At 49.6% G+C, this 20954-nt stretch overlaps 2 protein-coding genes across 10 annotated transcripts in view; both read right to left on the bottom strand.

Annotated features, from left to right (window-relative positions):
* The window catches only part of hectd1 (HECT domain containing 1), a 42759-nt gene extending 34670 nt beyond the window's left edge, over positions 1-8089 (bottom strand). For all 9 annotated transcript variants that reach the window (XM_084438509.1, XM_084438515.1, XM_084438511.1 and 6 more), the window contains exons 1-10: positions 7905-8089; positions 5513-5647; positions 4732-4879; positions 3988-4222; positions 2765-2992; positions 2385-2666; positions 1756-2026; positions 1378-1454; positions 367-465; positions 99-213 (exon numbers count right to left, since the gene is read on the bottom strand). In XM_084438509.1, the coding sequence (XP_084294635.1) occupies positions 99-213; positions 367-465; positions 1378-1454; positions 1756-2026; positions 2385-2666; positions 2765-2992; positions 3988-4222; positions 4732-4871 (1447 nt within the window). In that variant the 5' untranslated portion in view covers positions 4872-4879; positions 5513-5647; positions 7905-8089. The remainder of the gene's footprint in view (positions 1-98; positions 214-366; positions 466-1377; positions 1455-1755; positions 2027-2384; positions 2667-2764; positions 2993-3987; positions 4223-4731; positions 4880-5512; positions 5648-7904) is intronic.
* A 752-nt stretch (positions 8090-8841) lies between these two features.
* heatr5a (HEAT repeat containing 5a) overlaps positions 8842-20954 on the bottom strand; it is a 33466-nt gene continuing 21353 nt past the window's right edge. Inside the window, exons 25-36 of the mRNA XM_084437667.1 lie at positions 20605-20841; positions 20171-20418; positions 19267-19446; positions 18154-18388; positions 17686-17925; positions 17316-17443; positions 16342-16489; positions 15750-16025; positions 14771-15064; positions 14004-14155; positions 10891-11101; positions 8842-10727 (exon numbers count right to left, since the gene is read on the bottom strand). Coding sequence (XP_084293793.1) covers positions 10423-10727; positions 10891-11101; positions 14004-14155; positions 14771-15064; positions 15750-16025; positions 16342-16489; positions 17316-17443; positions 17686-17925; positions 18154-18388; positions 19267-19446; positions 20171-20418; positions 20605-20841 — 2654 coding nt within the window. The 3' untranslated portion in view covers positions 8842-10422. The remainder of the gene's footprint in view (positions 10728-10890; positions 11102-14003; positions 14156-14770; positions 15065-15749; positions 16026-16341; positions 16490-17315; positions 17444-17685; positions 17926-18153; positions 18389-19266; positions 19447-20170; positions 20419-20604; positions 20842-20954) is intronic.

Here is a 20954-nt window from a genome sequence, read left to right as displayed (position 1 = left end):
CGTGTGTGTGCGTTTGTGACCAGGAGCGGTGTGTGTGCGTATGTGTGTGTGCGTATTTGTGTGTGCGTGAGCGCGCGTGAGAGAGGTGCTGTCCGCACCTGGGGACTGGAGGATGGCCACCACCTCGCTGTGGCCCCTCTCGCGGGCCTTGTCCAGGGGGGTCTTCCCATCCTCGTCCCTCAGGTCTGGGTTGGCACCGTGCCGCAGGAGAGTCTGGAGACAGAGACAACAGCAGCATCAGCGGAGGAACAAACTGTGGTAGGAAACACACAGACAACTAGACAGAGTGACTGAGAGAGAGAAACAAAGAAATGAGAAAGAGAGAGAGAGAAAGTCTGAGAGATGAGATGGAGAGAGACAGAGTACCTTTGCTACTTGAGGTCGACCGAAGCAGGCTGCGTAGTGGAGGGAGGACGACCTCTGACCTCTGTTGACATCAGCTCCTCTCTCACACAGGAACTCCACCTGCACCAATCACAGCACAGAGATGTAGAGGGGACGGGTCACCACAGCACATTAAAGCTATACTACTGTCCACTACAGGCAGAGCTGGGCTGCCAATTGACTGTAGTAAACACTGTTAACAACTGCCCTGGTAGAGCTGTTTTGACCCCCATGACTAACTTTCTCGTGTCTTTCTGCCCGTCTCCTGTAGCTAGGTGCGATTACGAGGCGTAGCTCTGATAATATAAATAGACTAACAAGCTGTTATCAACCCCACAGCCAGCCCATAACACAGAATTACAACCAGATTTATTGGAAATGACAGAACAGCTTTCGTGTTTGGCTGGCTGGTTGCCATGTTCCCACGTGGACATAACTTTGAAAGCTGTAGAACACTTCCCGCTTTTCATCAGCCAATCACCATCCAACAAAAGGCCTGGTGCTAGCCTTAGCCACAACTACAATACACAATGAAGGAGATGCTAGTCTTAGCTTTAGCCCTAATACCCAGGCAACAATGGGCCATTCTATTTTGTCCCCAGCACCATAATCACCAACATGATGGACTGTGTAATCACGTTGTTACAAGACTGAACCAACTGGCCCAACAGCAGCTCGTTATTAAAGAGCTGGAGAGAATCCTGGGTTAGGAATACTGAAGCCTTTTCAATCATCAATCAATCAATCAAAGCTTTATTTGTATAGCGCATTTCATACCCAGAGGCAACACAATGCGCTTTACAGAGAACAAGGGAGGTGGGCATATGACCCACTCTCTACATATTCCAGAGGGAAGCAAAAAAAACAGTAATCAAGATAGAGATAAAGATAGAGATAAAGATAAAAGATAAGTGAGCTGTAAAAATTCTTCCCTGACCCCTCTCAACAAGGCGATCGAGCAAGCTCCAGGAGTATGTTTGTCTACCGGCTTACCATCTCCTGTGTTCCGAACGCAGAGGCCCAGTTGAGAAGAGTCTGACCCACGTCATCCATGAAATTCACCTCAAAAGCTGTAGAGACAAAAATTATCCAGAACACTTAGTCACCATGATGACACGCAGCACTGTCTGCTTAGATAGAAGCAGCCAAAACACTGAATACACATGAAAACAAATCTTATTACAAAAGTGGACTAGCACCTGCTCACGCACAAAAAGACACACACACACATGTGCGCACACACAAGCACACGCGCGCACACACAAACACCATCTACCGTAAGTGTCAAAGTTAAACATTGATGAAGTGACGATGGAGGTCAAGTGTCATCATCATCCTCAACACCATCATCACCCCCCCCCACCCCTTTACCTCCGGTGTCGATGGCGTCTATGAGTGCGTCCGTGTCCTTGCTGCGAATACAGTCGATGAGCTGTCGGTGGGACCTCTCCCCGGAGCTGTCCAGCCTCCTCAGGCCCGGGACGCGGCCCGCGGAGCCCGCCGTCGACCTGGGCAACGCCTTGCGGCCCTCGAACAGCAGCACCAGCAGCAGGTCCACCAGACGCATGGTGTCCAGAACACAGCGCTCATCACCCTGCAGGGCAGACTCCATGGAGGCTGGGAGAGCCGAGCGCAGGAGGTCCTGGGGGGGAGGAGGAGGAGAGGAGGGGAGAAGAGGAGAGGAGGGGAAAGGGGAGGAGAGGGGTGGGTGGAGGAGAGGGGAGAGGAGGTTAGAATAAACATGCACTATTGTCTATAGGAGGTCAACGTCATTCACTTTCACATGGATATTACTTTGAATGTGCAGTTATTAGTAATTCAGCGCAAAACAAAACAGTAATATATATCATGTGTTAACTATAATAACTGGTGGAGAAAGAGAAACACAGGTGCCACATGCCTCCTGCACAGCTCAAGAGGCCGACACTGACTGCAGACAACACACAGTCCAGGTAAGCTACAGAGAAATACAGCGGTAGTAGGAGGAGCCGGTTCCTTACATGTGTGACCAGGGGAGAGCCGCGGCAGAGCGTGGACAGCAGGCTGACGATGGTCGACACCTGGTTGCTGAGTTTGGAGTCGGCGGCGGTGGGAGCGGCGCCCGTGGGGGTGCGGCCGGGCTTGCAGGTGGAGGAGGGGCCGGAGACGGTGCCGCCAGCGGCCGCCATGCGGGACAGCAGCTCCTCCGTCAGGCCGTGCTTGGCCAGGGGGGCGGGGTCCACACCGCGGCGCGTGAAGCGGTCCGCCAGCGAGGCGAAGCAGCGCAGGGCTCCGTCAGACACCTGGGGAGCAGGAGGCATGTCGCTCATCAATACCTCTGATCCACAACAACCCCGCCACCAGGGGTGTGTGAGTGTGTGTGTGTCCTTGTCTTCCACACCTGGTGGTCCTCGTGTTGGAGCAGGCTGGACAGGGACTCCACGCAGGTCTCGAGCGAGGCGTCCTGGGGCTCCATCTTGCTGCAGAGGCGCGACACCACAGCCATGGCAGAGTGCAGCGTGTCCTTGTGGACAAGATGGCCGCTGTCTCGGATGAAGCTGAGGACGCAGTTCAGGCCGCCGGCCTCGAACACAGCACCAGACTCCCGGGTACAGATGAGCTCCAGCACCTGGAACACAACAACAACAACAACAACAACAGAGTGAACAGATGGACAACACACTGGATCCTGTTCCAGAATCACTTTATTTGCAGAAGTATTCAATTGGACACGTTTTAATTATGGGGCCTTTATCAGCATCCAATATAAGAAAACATCTGGTACAAACAGGCGGAGGGTGGCCCAGGAGTTAGAGCACCTGACCAGGGACCGCTAGGCCACTTGGCCACCATTGCCTACCGTTGTGCCCTTATTCTTTTTTTTATATCGTTCTGGCAAAATCTTTACAAAGTATGCTTCCGATCAGGTTTTATTGATCATGTTTGATTTGTATTGACAACAAAGCCAGAGGTGTAGATTCATCCACATCCCATTATAACATGGCATATAATGCTAAATTCTGAACCTGTCCTTTAACACACTGCTGGACCAGGTCCCTACCTTAACACACTGCTGGACCAGGTCCCTACCTTAACACACTGCTGGACCAGGTCCCTACCATAACACAGTGCTGAGGCAGGGCACTACCTTAACACACTCCTGGGTCAGCTATATCCCTACCTAAACACACTGCTGAGCCAGGTCCCTACCATAACACACTCCTGGGCCAGCTATATCCCTACCTAAACACACTGCTGAGCCAGGTCCCTACCTTAACACACTCCTGGGCCAGCTATATCCCTACCTTAACACACTGCTGGGCCAGGTCCCTACCTTAACACACTGCTGAGCCAGGTCCCTACCTTACCACACTGCTGAGGCAGGTCCCTACCTTAACACACTGCTGAGCCAGGTCCCTACCTTAACACACTGCTGAGCCAGGTCCCTACCTTAACACACTGCTGAGGCAGATCCCTACCTTACCACACTGCTGAGGCAGGTTCCTACCTTACCACACTGCTGAGGCAGGTCCCTACCTTACCACACTGCTGAGGCAGGTTCCTACCTTACCACACTGCTGAGGCAGGTCCCTACCTTACCACACTGCTGAGGCAGGTCCCTACCTTAACACACTGCTCAGCCAGATCCCTGCTGGTCCTGTTGTTGAGCTCCACCACCACCAGACGGTTGCAGAGGGCCTTGATGGCCCCGTCCACGCCCACGATCCTGCGGGTGCACTCGGCCGACACGTCCAGGTAGTAGGTGATGGCTCTGGCCGTCACCTCCAGCACGTTGTCGGGGGCGCTCTCATCCAGGAAGATCTTACAGAGTGCTGGGAGGAAGGTACGAGGGGGACACCTGTGGGTAGGTGGGGGTGAGGGGGAGTGAATGGGGGAGGAGAGAAAGGGATGGGAGGAGACTAAAGATTAATCCATTCTGAGACAGACTTGGGGTCAGATCAAACTAGGGATGCTCTGATAGTGTAAGCACCACGGTATCGGGCGGATATGGCAGCCATGTACTTGTCTCATACTCGGTATCGAAAAATGGTAACCTCCTCATTCAGACCTCTGTGTGGCTCACACACACGCACATACATACAGACATGCACAACACTCATAATCTAGCCATCAAGAGGGTAAAGTATGAAAAGACCAATAGATGCAGCGAGTTCAAATGAATGCTTATGTCATACTGAGATAACTTGGACTGCTAGAGCCTCAAACAAAGGCAAATATGCACTGTTAACTAATGTACATTACTATCATACAACGGGTGGGGTCAGAAACATTTTCAGAACTCAAAAGGGGGCGGCGTGAACCGAAAAGGTTTGGGAACCGGTAGGGGTGGTTGGCGGAGGGCCTCACGTCTCGAAGCAGCGGTCCACGTTGTCGGACATGAGCAGCAGCATGCAGAGCTGCTCCAGAGCGATGAGCTGCATGTCCCTCTCGTCCCCCTGGCCCATCTGGAGCCACTCCAGCAGCGTGTCTGGGTCCACGTCCGCCATCCTGGTCCCTGGGCAAAAACACACACCACACACTTTATTTATTAAAGCCAAAATGACATTAATTTGAGCGTGCGTCTTTAACAATAATGACAATACCACCAAAGCCATACCACAATCAACTTCATTGTATTTTCAGTAACATACAAGCAGAAAAAAATAACTATTTAATAGCCAGTGACAGGTGGAAAAAATCTGTCTGGCTGTATTTTTTCCATTTACCTTCCAGTTGGCTGGTAAGCCAAAAAGTTAGTTAGTTTTGGACCCTGCATACAAGTGATTATTGAATTTTCCGACGGACAATCACACACAAATCACATCCTCAAACATAATAGAATAGAATACAATCGCTTGATTGTTCAGCAAAATGGCAAATCTTTGGCCTCACCCCAAAAAGTTAACATCATCACACACAGGATATACAAGCCTTACAGCATTCAAGAACACTACAGAGTAGACTGCCACCAAAGTACACACAGACAATTACACCACAACGCAATACCAGAACGGAATTATTGCGTTTTAGCTAGGCACATGTCTAAATGTATTGGCATCTCTCTGTTAAACATTAGTGATGATATCAATAGAAGGTCCAACTATAAGTTCAGAAAGTGGCAGGCAGTGCTCTGACCACTTGGCCTCACCTGCCTGGCCACCCCTTAACTGGCTCTTCGCCCAATCACAGTCCGGGATTCTGGGGACTCATCCGCCGGACGGAGAAACACTGATGGGAGGAGGATTACTGCCACACAGCCTGATGGGGCATGTAGTCTTCTAGCCTAGGGGGGTGGGAGATGGAGGAAAGCCGGGGGAAAAAAACATGTTAGTTACCTGCTACCTTGACACATGCCAGAGCACCAGGACTGGCTTTCATTGATTTACATAACATTTACACTTTAGTCATTAGCAGACGCTTTTGTGCAAAGCGACTTACAATAAGTACACCTGTCTAGAAGAGTAAGTGAACTGACTGTATATCCCAGTCATGGTCAGTAAGAACACGCGAGACCAGCAGTCACAGTGCTAGATCCTATAAATGATGTGAGGGTTAGGGGTTGGGCAAGGGACTCTGCCGAGTGGATTTAACACACGCAGATTAGGGTAAGGAATATGGTGGGGCATTACACACACACCCAAGTAAGATTCTGTCACGGTGAGAAAGCACTGAGTTACATGGTGGAGAGGTCATTGGAGAAGGGGATCAGGTATTCTTTATTGACATGTCAATACATGTAGGAGCCTGTATTATCCATGTGCCTCATTGGGACCAAACAGGATATGAACCTCAGCACTCGAAAATGAAGCTATTCATCCTCTTGAGATCAGTGTGAAGATTTGATTAGTACCCCCTAGATGTATTCAGTAGTATGGCAGCACAATAATCTAGCCCAGTAGAAACCAAACATCTATGTAAGGTGGGGGAGCCAAAGATCCAAAGTTATGGGGAGCATAGTCTCGCGACACCAGACTTGAGGAGTGCACTGCTGTTCCACTGTTCCAAAGCATGTAGGTGTATGATAAATTAACCAATCAAAGCCTTCATAAGGGGAGTAGCCTAACAGAAGTGGTAAGGAGTTACTTTTAGCATGCCAGAACAACAACAATCATTCTCAGATTGTAAGTTACAGAGAGAATAAAAGATAACTGGTAATATCATACAAAACCAACAGAAACTGGGTCCAAGGAAGATAGGAGGAAAAGTGGGGCATCAAACCAGTTCTCCAGCTCCATAATTAAGAGCCTCAGGTATACGGCTGCCTGTCTGTCACATCAACTACCTCCACTACACAACAGGTTGAATAGTTTCAGTTATTGGGGTACAGACGAAGAAAGCCCCATGGTAGCATCCGCTAACCTGATTAGGGCTCATTTGAAACCCCAGGCCAGCAGTGTCCTTTGTTAGGGCCCAGCTGACTATAAACAGGCCAGGGACAGATCCTCTTATCAACAGATTAATCACAAATTGCCAGGCAGCCTTTCTGGCTTCTCTGCCACTTGACTTGCTTCCAGGAAGGTTGTCTTTGGCTCTTAGGGCTAGAATTTGGGCTTAGATTTCTTTCAGAAAATATATCAAATGTGTACTAGAAGTTGAACTAAATTGGGGAGGAGCATCTCATCCAAACAGTACGCGCACATACGTCGTGTCAGTTACTAGTGAGTAGGCTGTTGATGTAAAACAGCTATATGAAACTATCCCTTTACAATTGAAGGGGACATTACCTTGTCGTAGCCAGGGGAAATACAGGGCCCTAAAAGTGTCGTGTAGAAAATTAATAGGAAAATAATGTCAGAATTTGTGCGCAGGCCTAACTGCATAACGTTGGTTAGCTAACAGCCCAGCCTGTCCGAAAAAAGCAAATTTATTGTCAAAAGACTAGTGTTACCTATATATACGTGTGATGGGGACAATTTACATAGACATGACAATGAAAAATAGCTAGCTACTTGTTCTGTGAGCCTGTTAACAAGCTACTAACATTAGCCTACTAGCTACGCTCCTTAGCCCACTAGCTAAGCTAACGTTTAGCTAACGTATTGTTACAAAGATAAGTAGCTATAACTAGCTACACATTTCAAGCCAGCTTAACTTGAGTTGCAATTATTATTGTGACATCGCAAGCTATAGATGGATATGAGCACAACTACAAAACAATAAATACAGCAACAAGGTAACGTTAGCTGGAGAAATACAGCTGAGCTTGTCACAATGTTGAACTAGCTAAAGTTAGCTAGCTACGTTAGCATTAGCTAGCTGTGTCGCTGGCTAGTAGACAGCTTCGAACAGGTCCGAAAATCTACGAATCCTTTTCTTACAAGCTAATGATTCTTAATAGCAAATACCTTGGGATGTACAAAGACAGCCAATCCCAAAAGAGCCTGACATGTGTCATATAATATATGTGAATGCTAGCTGTATAAACACGGCCTGAAGACCGCGGAGCTTGAGTTCTAGGAGATCCCGGGGCCTCGGCCCCTCCGTCGGTCTCCCCTCCTACGAGACCCGCCTCGCTCAGCTGAAACAGCACAAACACCTACCGTCTATCCGCCGACGACGAGAAGAAACCGATGGTCGATCGAATTAAATAGTGCGGCAGGGAACAGGCAAATCTAAGAGGGTAACAGCTGTATTCCCATTTCTTTTTATCGAGACGTAAAGGTCAAAGTGGACAGTAACGCAATAATGTTACACAAATCCTACCGAAATGGAGAGCAGCAGCGAGGCAAACTAACTGAGCTGGCTCTCCTCAGGGTTGCCATGTTCCAACGCATCATTCCCCGAAGTGGTTGAATATGTTGAGCTTTCTTTCTTTTCTTTTTTCTCACGACTTTCTCGACATGTATAATTCAACTAAGCTACCTACACCTTCAAGCATTTGACAACTTTTGTCTAAGTCTGGAATGGATCACAAGCTTAGACAGTTTAAGTAATGATCATGCACTTTTTCCGCTGTTTCAACCAATTTGTTCAATAATTCTCAAACAATATAAAGGCTTAGCCTCATTAAGCTCAACCATAAATATTCACTTTCATATTGCAGTCCCATATAAATACATGTTCCAAACCATCAATCACATGAACGAGAAAAATACATAAATGAGTGTTTCTAGCTAACCTGGCAACCGGGTGGTTGACAGCAATGCGGCTGTTTGGCAGGGGGCGCTACCGTCTACAGAACCATAGCGCCAGACGGACATGGCCCTTTGGTATTGATATTATCTTATGCCCATCTATCATCTATATTACCTTTTATACAATTATAATTGTGCAAGATAATATATTCATGGCAGTTATGGCATATCATATGCTCTACCTACCACATGTCTACCAAATGACACAGCATTGTGTGTGTGTGTGTGTGTGTGTCTGTCTGTTTTACAAAGACTGAAGACGATGAAGCCAGCGATTAAAAGAAATTAGTCTTTATTCACCTCCTGCCTTTAGAAAATAAAGTGTTAATATCCACCCAGGATTTTAATTTGTACAGTTTACAAAACAGATGAGCAGGTACCATCAGGATACACAGGCTTAGTACTTATACATCATTGATGGAAGAGCTGAACAGCCAATGCTAAGGCTGACAGCAGGACCATGCATTTAGTACTATGATGCTTCTTATTGCAGATACATACGCTGTAGTGTTAACTTTGCTGACTGTACCGTCTTCCAATGGTAACCCGCTACCATCTTGACATTGACATTTTGAGGACAGATCCATACATTCCACAATCAAGGCTTTTGTCCCTTTAGACTCGAGGATTCATACATATAGTACATTCTTTCCATCTCAGCCATCTAGAATTAAAGGTGTTGCTACAAAACAATGAAATAACTGACCAAACTGAAAGGATGGGGATGATAAGAGCTTAATGCTGCTTTAGTGAGCCCATCCTCCCTAGGTGGCCCTCTGCAGCCTACGGAAATTGAACCACCATTATTATAATTCATTAAATAATTCTGAATCTGATCATGTTGAAGTGTCATTAAGGTCAGATAACGGCTAGAGAGGATAGTGACCAACATGAGAGAGTATGATAAGTGCCAGTACCAAACACATCAGTACACTCTACTCACGTAGTCTGAAATGGTTCTGTTCTATGGTTGGACACACTGTTTTAGAGTGAGTTGTTGGTCAGAAGTAAACAAAACAAAACAACCACTGATACATGTCAGTTTTCTGGTACTGTGGTTAGCGTTGCTATAACTGCATCGGAATACATAATACTGCATAGTTCTATAATGTATGCGAGTCAATTGACATGCACGTGTATGTGTGTGTTTGTGTGTGTGTGTTTGTGAAGCTTGAGAAAAACCTTGTTATTGCTGCGCTGCCAATGTGCTGTCAGTTAGCAACATAACGGCTGATAGTTATGCCTGATTATCTCAGCCTCTCCATTGGTGAAGGCATCTGAGAGACTTAAGTGGGAATATGACAGAGATACTTAAGTTAACCTGTGAATGACGATGAAACAGTCTTTACCTGGTTTTCGTTCCCTCACAGAGGTTAAACAGTTAAAATGAACCCTATAACTAACTGCCCCATGAGGTTAAACTATACATTAGCTATACTTGACTACATACGACATGAAATACTGCAGTGTTTGATCTGGGCCACTGGTGATATGTCTTAATGCAAAGTCCTACTGTGATAAAGTGACAGGTCAGTGAGGCGAGGGTTCCCCGACTTCCTGACTGACCCCTGGATCCCGAATCTGACCTCTGCCCCATTAGTCACCCTCTGAAGCCCAGTCGGTCCTGGTAGAGCTCACTCACCCAGGACTGTTTACTTACACCAATTCAATCCTGTCAGATCTACACTAGCCTCTCGCTTCCAATCTCTGAAATTTGTTGCATCAGGGTAGAGATTTTGGTCTGCTGGGCTGGGCTGGGCTGGGCTGGGCTGGGCTGGGCTGGGCTGGGCTGGGCTGGGCTGGGCTGGGCTGGGCTGGGCTGGGCTGGGCTGGGCTGGGCTGGGCTGGGCTGGGGTGGGGTGGGGTGGGCTGGGCTAGGGCGACTTGATTTGGGATTCAGGGTCAGCTCTGTTCCCTTCTATGTTCACAGGAAGTTGGTTTTGAGCTGGATGCTGGGGGAGGTCTTGCTGGGGACGTACGGCGTGCTGGAGGCCTTGGCGTGGAGGCTCTCCTGGTTGCCCTTGACGGCGGCCTCCAGACGGGCCTTGAGGTGCGGCGAGGAGGCCATGAGGGCCTTGAATACAGCGGGGTGCTGGGGGCCCAGGCGCATCAGGTCCTGCAGGGAACCCTCGTGGAGGGAGCGGGCCGGCGTCGGGGCGGAACCTAGTGTGTTCTCATCCAGCAGGAAGGAGATGAGGATGGGCAGCAAGATGGCCACCAGCTGAGGACCTGGAGGTTTACACACGCGAGGGAGAGATGAGTGGCACTGCAGAGGTAGAAGTTACTTAACTACTCGCTAAAGTAACTGTAAACTACTTAAAGTAAACTAACTTTTGAGTGTGTGTGTGTGTGTGTGTGTGTGTGTGGTGCGTGGTGTGCGTGTGTTACTCACGGTGTGCGTCATCAGCAGCCAGCACCAGGGCCTCCATGGCCCGGACCCCCTCCTGGACGACCAGCAACTCCTGGGGGCTCTGGGGCCTCCGCCTCTCCACGCCCTGCAGCTGGCGCCCCACGCAGCCCCCCAGCGCCTGGATGTAGGCCACCCCCACCTCCCCGGGGCTCTGGAACACAGAGGTCAGCAGCTGGTAGCTACGACTCTGCAACTGGGGAAGGGGGGAGAGAGGGACACAGAAAGGGAAGGAAGAGAGGGAGAGAAAGAGAGTGCGAGTCAACAGAGAAAGAGAGAGCGAGTTAGTTAGAGAAAGAGAGCGAATTAGCAGAGAGCTGGTTCCATGTGTCTTTGTGCTTTGGAACGTGATCATACTATACACCCTCCAAAATGCACTTACATGGGAGAAGCCTCTTTGCAACAAAAGAGAGACCTGGCTACAAGACTTGTAAACATGAACAAAAAAAACTTGAAAACATGTTAGTTCAAGTCTTTCTCAGTTACTTTGAGCCCAGGGGACAGTCGCTGAAGAATCCTGCCTAGCTGGCCTGATCACTGTAAGGGAAAATAGTTTAATGATGTGTGATATGTGTTTGAGATATTGTGTGAAACTTGGCGTTTGTGAAGACAGGTCAAAAGGTCACATCTGTCTGTCTGTCTGTCTGTCCGTCTGTCTGTCTGCTGAAAAGGGGAAAAACCTTAGCAGACAACGGTTGTGGTCAGAACGGTTCTTTAAATGTTATCTTGAACACCTGGCCCTGAAAATGCACTTTTCTGCACACAATGTGAAGAAGGTCGTTCCTGTTTTCACAGGCAGTGTGAAAACCTATCACTTCTCTTCACCCTGACTGCCTTAGAGCACGCTGGCTGCTTGAGATCCAACCCCAGGTGTTGTACTTGTACTTTCTTTGGGTAAAAAATAGTGATGGGTATTGTTAGGATTTTATCGATACCGGTATCGGTGCCGATATTGCTTATTGATACCGATACTTATCAATACTACTCTACCACTATGGGACTCATACACTGCCTGGGTCGATGTTTCTGTCTCAGTTGGCCTTCATTTACATAGTGGACTGTAACTGTAATATAGTGATCCTGTGTGATACTTGTCCAGTCATTGCTGGTTATGGCTACTTCTTACACATTGGCAAGCTCAGCTATGATGATTCTCTTTTTAACAGCATGCTAAGCAGGTGTGAGGGTGTCTGATAATGTGCCTCTGGAAGGGGGGTGGGAACTGGGGTCAAGGGCTGTGGTCATCTCCCTACAGCAGGGGTGCCCAATACATTGTTTGCTATCAAACAGTAGGCTGAGAAGCTACAGTATGGTGGTAGATTTCAAGCCATTCAAAAGAAAAGCCACGCGTTGAAGTTGCGTGTGAGGAGGCAAGCAGTCATGTCATCTATCGTTTTCCAAATGAGCAGCTTTTTCCTCCTGCTATGTTGTATATCGGGGTGGTAAAAGGATAGTCCCTCGGCCTCGAGCCTGGGGGGAGAGGACGTACCAACTCACCCAAACGACGAAGAAGCTGATAGTAACCCGGCAAAATCAATCAGAAACTCCAAAAAAGTCAGGATTATGCAGCCCTGACTGATCCATTCAGTGCAAGTCATCAGAGTGTATTGTGCTGTGTGACTGAGTCATTTAAGTATGCTAAAGACACTCTGTTCTGACAACCAAGCTGACTGTTACCTGTTAAGATTGTGCAAGGCAAATATACAACAAAGTTAACATTCCACTTCCAGTGAGAAGTAGCCTAATTGGTAGCTTGATTAATAATTAATAATAATTGATTTTGAAACAGTAGCCATATGTTGTTATTTCGGTAATATGTTGTTCTTTTTTTAATGGGTTTTCAGCAATGGGATTCTTTAAGATATGACTTTAATGACACATGAATTAAAACCTAGCCATTTTAAGTGACAAGTGACAGAAGGGCGGGGGTTCCGGGGGCGTGAGAGGGCCTGCCGGTGGGGAGGAGTGTGGGTGGTCAAGCGAGCATGTTAAAAGTAGCTCACAGGCCCAAAAAGTGTGGGCACCCCTGTCCTACAATAACAACAGTTAACAGTAACTGTTAACAGTAACAGTTACTAACATCAGAAGACATACTAAATTGTGGTTACATTACTTGTAGCAACCGGATATTTTCATTTAATCACCTCTCGCCCACTAAGCGCGATGCTCATTTACGATATGTTAAACTCCATTGACTTATGTTAAAAACGTTAGTGATCTAAAAGTCTGCGATTGTTGGGATTAATTTGGGACGGGGACGGGGTCTTTCAGGAGGTCCTGTTAGTGGGGGGCGGGCCGCCCCTCCAAGGCAATAATAGGGGATACACTGTACAGACTTATTTATAATAATGATAATGAGTCTTAGGCCTAGCTGCATCTTTTGCCTGGCTCATCTGCTTCTATCAGCGTTAGCATTGGCCACTTCGCTAAAGCAGTCAGACACACTGCACTGCTTCACATTTACCGAATGAAACTTGTAAGTGTTTCATGAGGTTGCTGGTGTTACCCCCTTTGGACAGAACTAACTTTTTACCTAAATTGCATTCAACACCGTCAGTAGATTTGGTAAAGTACCGTTTTGCCCTGCCCGCCACCATGCCTACTTCCTTGAGAGACAAACAATGAAACATCATCGCCCGTCACCAGCAGCCTGGTCATGATTAGGGGACGCATGCCAGCTGTTGGCTGATTCATGATACGAATGTAGCTCCATGGATTTTTGAAGCAAATGCGTTAAATACTGATAGCTGCACCGTTTGTCCATGAGCTTATCAATATTTCAGTATTGACCCAGTATTGACGTACCGGTACCAAAAAATACCGGTTCCCGATACCCATCTCTAGTAAAACATTCTCTTAACTCTGTAGAACAGTGTCTTGACTTCTTGACCCTTATTGTATGAGAAATTCTGTAACACCACTGACCTCCCCAGGGGTGGGTCAAAAACACAGGTCAAATACGCCAGAGTAGGGGATTTGAGGTGCGTTTGATTTACGCAAGAGTTGAGCGAGAGAGAGAGAGAGAGCACTTTGGACTATTCCATTGGTTTGATTGTATTGTGCAAACTAAAATCAAGCACACCCCACGGTGGACCTACTGTGGCGTCCTTGGCCTCCAGGCAGGCTCTGAAGCGGTGGACGCAGCGTGCGTGGAGTGGCTGGACCATGGTCACCTCGGGGCTGGCCGACAGCAGGAAGATGGTCAGGGCCGTCAACAGACTGACCTCGTCCACAACGCGCCCTGGCTTGTCTGGGAACACGCACACACACAGTCATGGTATAGTGAATTCTCACTTTCAAAAAAGTACTCAAGGCTAAGAACAATTTAACCGAAGATTAAATTTGATATGGAAAAAAAAGATGATCGGGTCCTCATGGGTCCATACGGGTAAATACATTTCCAATGTGTTTACCCGAGACCCGTGGCAATGTATACTTCAATATTTTGGACCCGACCCGCTTGGGTCTCGGTGAGCACGTCAGGTTTTCGGGTTCGGGTGGACCCCTGAAGGCCTCTACTCCAGAGTTTTTCTGCGTCTAGTGCGACTAGCTGTGTGTGTGGACTGTAGATAACCAAGTCAAGAAATGTTTATTAAAAGTAGCTTTTGCACCATATCTGCTTACAAACAGTTGATGTCATTTGATTTCAAAGCAAGTTCATAGAAATATCTGGTCTCTCCAGTATGAAAAAAGGTAAAGTAGTGTATTGTTTGGCACTAAAGGCCACCAGTGGACAAGGTTAGAAGCCCTGTAATGTGCATCTGGGGATTGAGAGGGTGTGTGTGTGTGCGTGTGTGTGCTTGCATGTTTGTGTCTGTGTGTGTGTGTGTGTGCTTGCATGTTTGTGTGTGTGTGTGTGTTTTACCCGAGTCCCAGCAGTCCAGCAGTGTGCTGAGGGCACAGCGCAGCAGGTGGCTCCAAGCCCTCCGGCTCTTCTCCGCCCGGCTCATTGGGGAGGAGAGAACAGCCTTCAGGGCCTGCAGAGCCCCCTGGAGCACCAGGCCCAGACCTCCAGACCCAGGATAGGCCTGCTTTCCCCCAGACAGAGCCAGAGCCAGGCCCAGAGCCCCTCCACCCACACCTGCTCCAGGCTGCTGCACCAGCTCCCTCAACACCCCCATCAGCAGGTAGAGAACCGTGGGCAGGATGGACACACTCCCTGGGGTGGAGGGGGGGGGTGAGGGAAGGAGGGGAGAGAGAGAGAGAGGTGGAGAGAGAGAGAGAGAGAGGGAGGGAGGGAGAAAGAAAGAGGGAGGGAGAGAGAGGGAGGGAAGGAGGGAGAAAGACATAGTGAGAGAAGGAGGGGGAGAGAGAGTGGGGGAAGGCGAGGACAGTCATTAATCATGAGTAAAGTTCTAAGACATGAGAAGTGGTGATGATGATTCTAAACTGAGAAAGTTGTGAGAGAATCAGGATGTGTGTGATCTTCATTCCTATAATCAATCAGGTGTTTCTGGTCATTGCTAATGAGTTTGGGAATGGGAGTTTTAAACTATGATCAGCATCATTCAATCAACCAACTCTCTAATCCATCAGAGTTGTTTACATTAAGGCTGTGCAGTTTCAACCAAAGGTATGTGTTTGTTTGCATATATGTGTGTCTGTGTGTGTGTGTATGTTTAGGGGAATGTGCGAGGTGTGTGTACACCTCTGTGCACATACCTGTGTGTGTGTGTGTGTGTGTGTGTGTGTGTGTGTGTATTTATGTGTATATATGTATGTGTATGTTTGTTTGTTTGTTTGTGTGTATGTGGGTGTTTTGTGTGTGTGTGTGTGTGTGCGTGTGTGTGTGTGTGTGTGTGTGTGTGTGTGTGTGCGTGCATGTGCGTGTGTGGCACCCCTACCCTCAGGGGAGCAGATAGAGGGCAGGTCAGACAGTATGCTGAGGGCAGAGATCACAAGGCGACAGTCGCTGTCCATCATGTTCCAGACCAGGCCTCCGGACCCTGAGTGGCTGGTACCAGCCAGCCTGGGGCTGAGCTGGGGCAGCTTCCGGACCAGGACACACAGACACACCTCCAGAGCTCCGAACACCAGCGACTGGCCCGGGACCAGCCCGCCCGTGTCCCGCCCCTCGCCGAACTCCGGCACGGTCTCCTTCTCCTCTGCGCCATCATCCACTGAGACACGACAGACGAGGGATGAGAATGACATGAGCAGTAGGATTTTAACCAACCCTGGTTATGACTGACTGACTATCTATCTGAGCAGCTCCAACAACCAATCAATCTTATCAGTCCCTCCCTCCCTCCCCTCGACTGGCGTTTCTCCCTGAAGTGCTTCTTTAGGTGGTGTCCACCTGTCTGACCAGAGCTAACGAACCAACAAACTGCCAAGCTACCTGACAAGCTAACTATCTAACTAAATATCTAACAAGCTAACTAATCAACTAACTACCTAACTACCTAACTAACTAGCTACTGTAGTGTAGCTCACCCTCTGCGCTGTGGCGTTTCTCCTTGACATGTTCTTGCTGGGCGGTGACCACCTGTCTGACCAGCTCCAGGACGGGCAGCTGGACCTCTGGACCTTCCCGGGTCACCATCAGTCTGTGGAGCACGCTCAGCAGCTCCACGCTCAGGGCCTGGAGGAGGAGAGAGCGCCACATGGGGGTCAGAGATCACAGGGCAACTTCCTGAGCAGTGTTTTTTTTCTTCAGTCATTGAAATTTGGCTATTCACACAACAGCAAGGACGTGCCTTAAACTGGAGGCGTGTTCCTTCATAGGTCCCTACACACAATACCGGAATGAAGCACTTCTACAGGAACAATCGTCTGATATCAGACAGAATTGTCAACTCGTTACACTCCGTGGAGATTTTTAGTCTGACGTTGCCTCCACTGTATCCGATTTCAGTGGGGGAGGGAGATTTAATTTTCCCTAACCAATCACGACAGAGACCAAAGACTGACAACGGCGCTAGTCCCGCCTCTGGCGCTGATTGGTTGATCGTTAAGTCCCTCCACGGCACTCATTGGACCGATCATTTTTTAACAGGAGAAACCGCTGTTTCATGTCACGAGGTTCAGGAGGAAGGCAGAGGGAGTGATCTGCGTTGAGTGTCTTTTGTCTCATGGTTGTCGCTGGTTAGAAGACAGACACTGAGATGAACCAATCACTATGCGGGGGGATATTTTCCCGCTGCCCCATAGGTGTAATCAGTGTACGCCACTTTTGTAAAGCTGGTTTCCAAGACTTCCCATGTGCAAGCAAGAGTCTGGGGCACCAACACTACCCTAACCCTAACCCCAACCTGAGCCCTAACCCCCAACTTGGCTCTTCTGAGCCGTCAGGATGAGGGTCAACCTCAAATTGTTCTGTACTGTATGAGCAGGTCATGGTCTTGAAGTGTGGGTTGCTGACTATCTGTTAGACTATCTGTTAAGGTACGGTGCATGTATCATCCCACCTGGTCACTGCCGATCTTAGCCCGGGGCCAGGACACGTCCAGCAGAGTCTGCAGGGCCAGCAAACAGGAAGTGATGTTCTCCATCTGGTTCTGGGAGTGAGGCGAGCACAGGAACTCCACACTGATACCTGTGGGAAGACAGAGAGAGACACAATCATGCATGCATATAGAGACCCGACAGCATGTGGGCTGCGCTGATGGGGACTAGTCTTAAAGGGGAGGTTTGGCAGTCACATCCAGTAAGAGTGAAAGGGTATGAGTTAAAGGGGCGGTGTCATACCCAGTATGAGTTAAAGGGGAGGTGTCCTACCCAGTATGAGTTAAAGGGGAGGTGTCCTACCCAGTATGAGTTAAAGGGGAGGTGTCATACCCAGTATGAGGTGCAGGCGGTCTGCGCTGACGTCCTCCGGGGACTTGACGCTGGCCAGGGATGTGGACTGGCCCATGGATGTGGGTGTGACGGGTCTGGACAGGTTGGCGGGGCCCTCGTCCGCCATTACGAAGCCCGTGCTGTGGAGCCAGAGCGCCGTGGCGTGGAGCAGAGGCGCCCACGAGCTGCTGTAGTGGGGGCGGGCCTGCTCCACCGTCTCCGCTGTGTAGAAGCACCCTCCTGGCAGGGGAGGGACGGATACATCAACACACACACGCACGCACACACGCACACACACACGACGAGATCATCAGTATTATGAGTTACTGAAGGCACAGCTTCATGTTGCTTAAATGAGATGTGTTCAGTGTAAAGGATATATAGGATTTCTATGATTGGTGATAGCTGGTTGATGGTGTTGGTGGAAGGAGCTGTGTGGTGGTGTTGGTAGGAAGGGGAGGAGCTTACCGGCAGCAGGAAGCTGGGTGTTGTAGTCCTGGGGAAGGGTCAGCAGGGCGTAATCTTGTAGGGCAGCCAACCACAGGCGGCTCAGCGTGCCCAAGTCTGATTGGACCAGCTTCAGTAACCCCGCCCCTCCGGCTTCGGACCCTGAGCCCTCATTGGACGGAGCGGGTCCAGTGGGGTCAGCCAGCCCAGCAGGACTCTCTTTCGGTCCGCTGGTCTGCACAGCTACGATGTACACCTGGGAAAGAAGAGGACAGGAGAGGACATGATCTAGACGGGACGTCAGGGGTCCTACTCTGGCTAAGGCTGGGGGTGCCTACCATCCCATCATTCATCACTCCACCCATCCACCATCCACCCATCTACCCATCATCCTCCATCTACCCATCCATCCATCCATCTACCCATCATCCACCATCCATCCATCCATCTACCCATCATCCCCCATCTATCCATCCATCCATCCATCTACCCATCATCCACCATCTTTCCATCCATCCATCTACCCATCATCCTCCATCTATCCATCCATCCATCTACCCATCATCCACCATCTATCCATCCATCTATCTACCCATCATCCTCCATCTATCCATCCATCCATCCATCTACCCATCATCCACCATCCATCCATCCATCTACCCATCATCCTCCATCTATCCATCCATCCATCTACCCATCATCCTCCATCTATCCATCCATCTATCTACCCATCATCCCCCATCTATCCATCCATCCATCTACCCATCATCCTCCATCTATCCATCCATCCATCTACCCATCATCCACCATCTATCCATCCATCCATCTACCCATCATCCTCTATCTATCCAGCCATCTACCCATCGTCCATCTATCCATCCATCCCTCTACCCATCATCCTCTATCTATCCATCCATCCATCTACCCATCATCCTCCATCTATCCAGCCATCTACCCATCGTCCATCTATCCGTCCATCCATCTACCCATCATCCTCCATCTATCCAGCCATCTACCCATCGTCCATCTATCCATCCATCCATCTACTCACCAACATCATCAATTCATCATCTATGCATCCAACATCCACCCCATCTATCTAACAACCCCCCCCCCCCCCTCCCATCCCTGTACCTCTGCCCAGGCCTTGAGCACGGCCAGCGTCTCCATGGTAGCGGTGGCCTCGTTGTACAGCTGGCTGGGCGTGTCCTTCCCAGCCTGCACCTTGACCAGCGAGGAGGCCAGCAGCTGGTGCACACGACGCAGGTCCCTCAGGTCACTCACCACCCCGCTGGAGATCCACGCACTGCACACCTGAACACAGACACAGGTTAACACAGCACTGAACACCTGACCACAGACACAGGTTAACACAGCACTGAACACCTGACCACAGACACAGGTTAACACAGCACTGAACACCTGACCACAGACACAGGTTAACACAGCACTGAACGCCTGACCACAGACACAGAGAACAGGTTAGCATAGCACTGAACACAGTCACAGGTTAACACAGCACTGAACACCTGACCACAGACACAGGTTAACATAGCACTGAACACCTGACCACAGACACGGAGAACAGGTTAGCATAGCACTGAACACCTGACCACAGACACAGGTTAACACAGCACTGAACACCTGACCACAGACAGAGGTTAACACAGCACTGAACGCCTGACCACAGACACAGAGAACAGGTTAGCATAGCACTGAACACCTAACCACAGACACAGGTTAACACAGCACTGAACACCTGACCACAGACAGAGGTTAACACAGCACTGAACGCCTGACCACAGATACAGAGAACAGGTTAGCATAGCACTGAACACCTAACCACAGACACAGGTTAACACAGCACTGAACACCTGACCACGGACCCAGACACAGGTTACTCAGCCCTGAACACCCGACCAGACACAGGTGTTCAGGGACCATATGAAGTCACACTGCCCCATCTCTTCAGAGGGCACACTGATGGTAGAATGAAACGGAGGTCCAGAGAAGACCCAGACGTGTCCCCTCCTCCCACCTGGCAGGCTTTAGCGGTGACGTCCGGCGGCGCGTCCGGGGCGAAGGCGGGTCTGAGGGCGGCGCCCACGTTGGCCTGGTACTGCTCCAGGATCACGTGACCGGGGAACTCGGGCTCCGGAATGGAGGAAAAGCTGCGGATGATGACCAGGAGCGTCTGCAGGCCGGACAGACGGAGGCGCTCACTGTGGTCGGTGGCAGCCATGAACGCCATGCGCACCAGGTCACCCAGGTGGAGAACCAGGAAGTCTGGGAGAGAGGAGGAGGGGAAATAGGTGGGTGAGAGTGTGGTTTAACCACTAGGGACATGGGAAATGGAATTAGCCTAATAAGAGGGTCCTGTGGCGTCAGCCAGCCCATCAGGAGGAGGGCATTTTTGGGGGGATGAAAAAGCCACTTCTACTCTGTTCTATTTCTTAACTCCTGCTGACTCACCAGTGGACTCGTGGAGGCGGAGCTCTTGAGCCAGCGCCATGTCGAAGTGTGCGCGGTTTCCATGCTCGCACTGGGCGATGATGCAGCATACACACTCCACGGCAAAGACGCGCGTGGACCAGCGCAGGTTGGTGAAGGGTCCGCTGGAGTCCGACTTGGCGTGGAAGACCGACGAGTCGTCATCCCTCTCCACCTCCTCCTCCTCCTGGGTGGTTTCCACAGGAGCACTGAGACACTCTAGACACACACACAGGCACAAAGACATACACACAGACAGAGAGGCACGCACACACACACATACACAAAATACATGAAAGGCTGCTCAATGCCTTCTTCCCTCCAACTCAACG

Source organism: Borostomias antarcticus, assembly GCF_949987555.1.
Source record: "Borostomias antarcticus genome assembly, chromosome: 5".
NCBI lineage: Eukaryota > Metazoa > Chordata > Actinopteri > Stomiiformes > Stomiidae > Borostomias > Borostomias antarcticus.
This window is presented reverse-complemented; position numbering and strand designations above follow the sequence as displayed.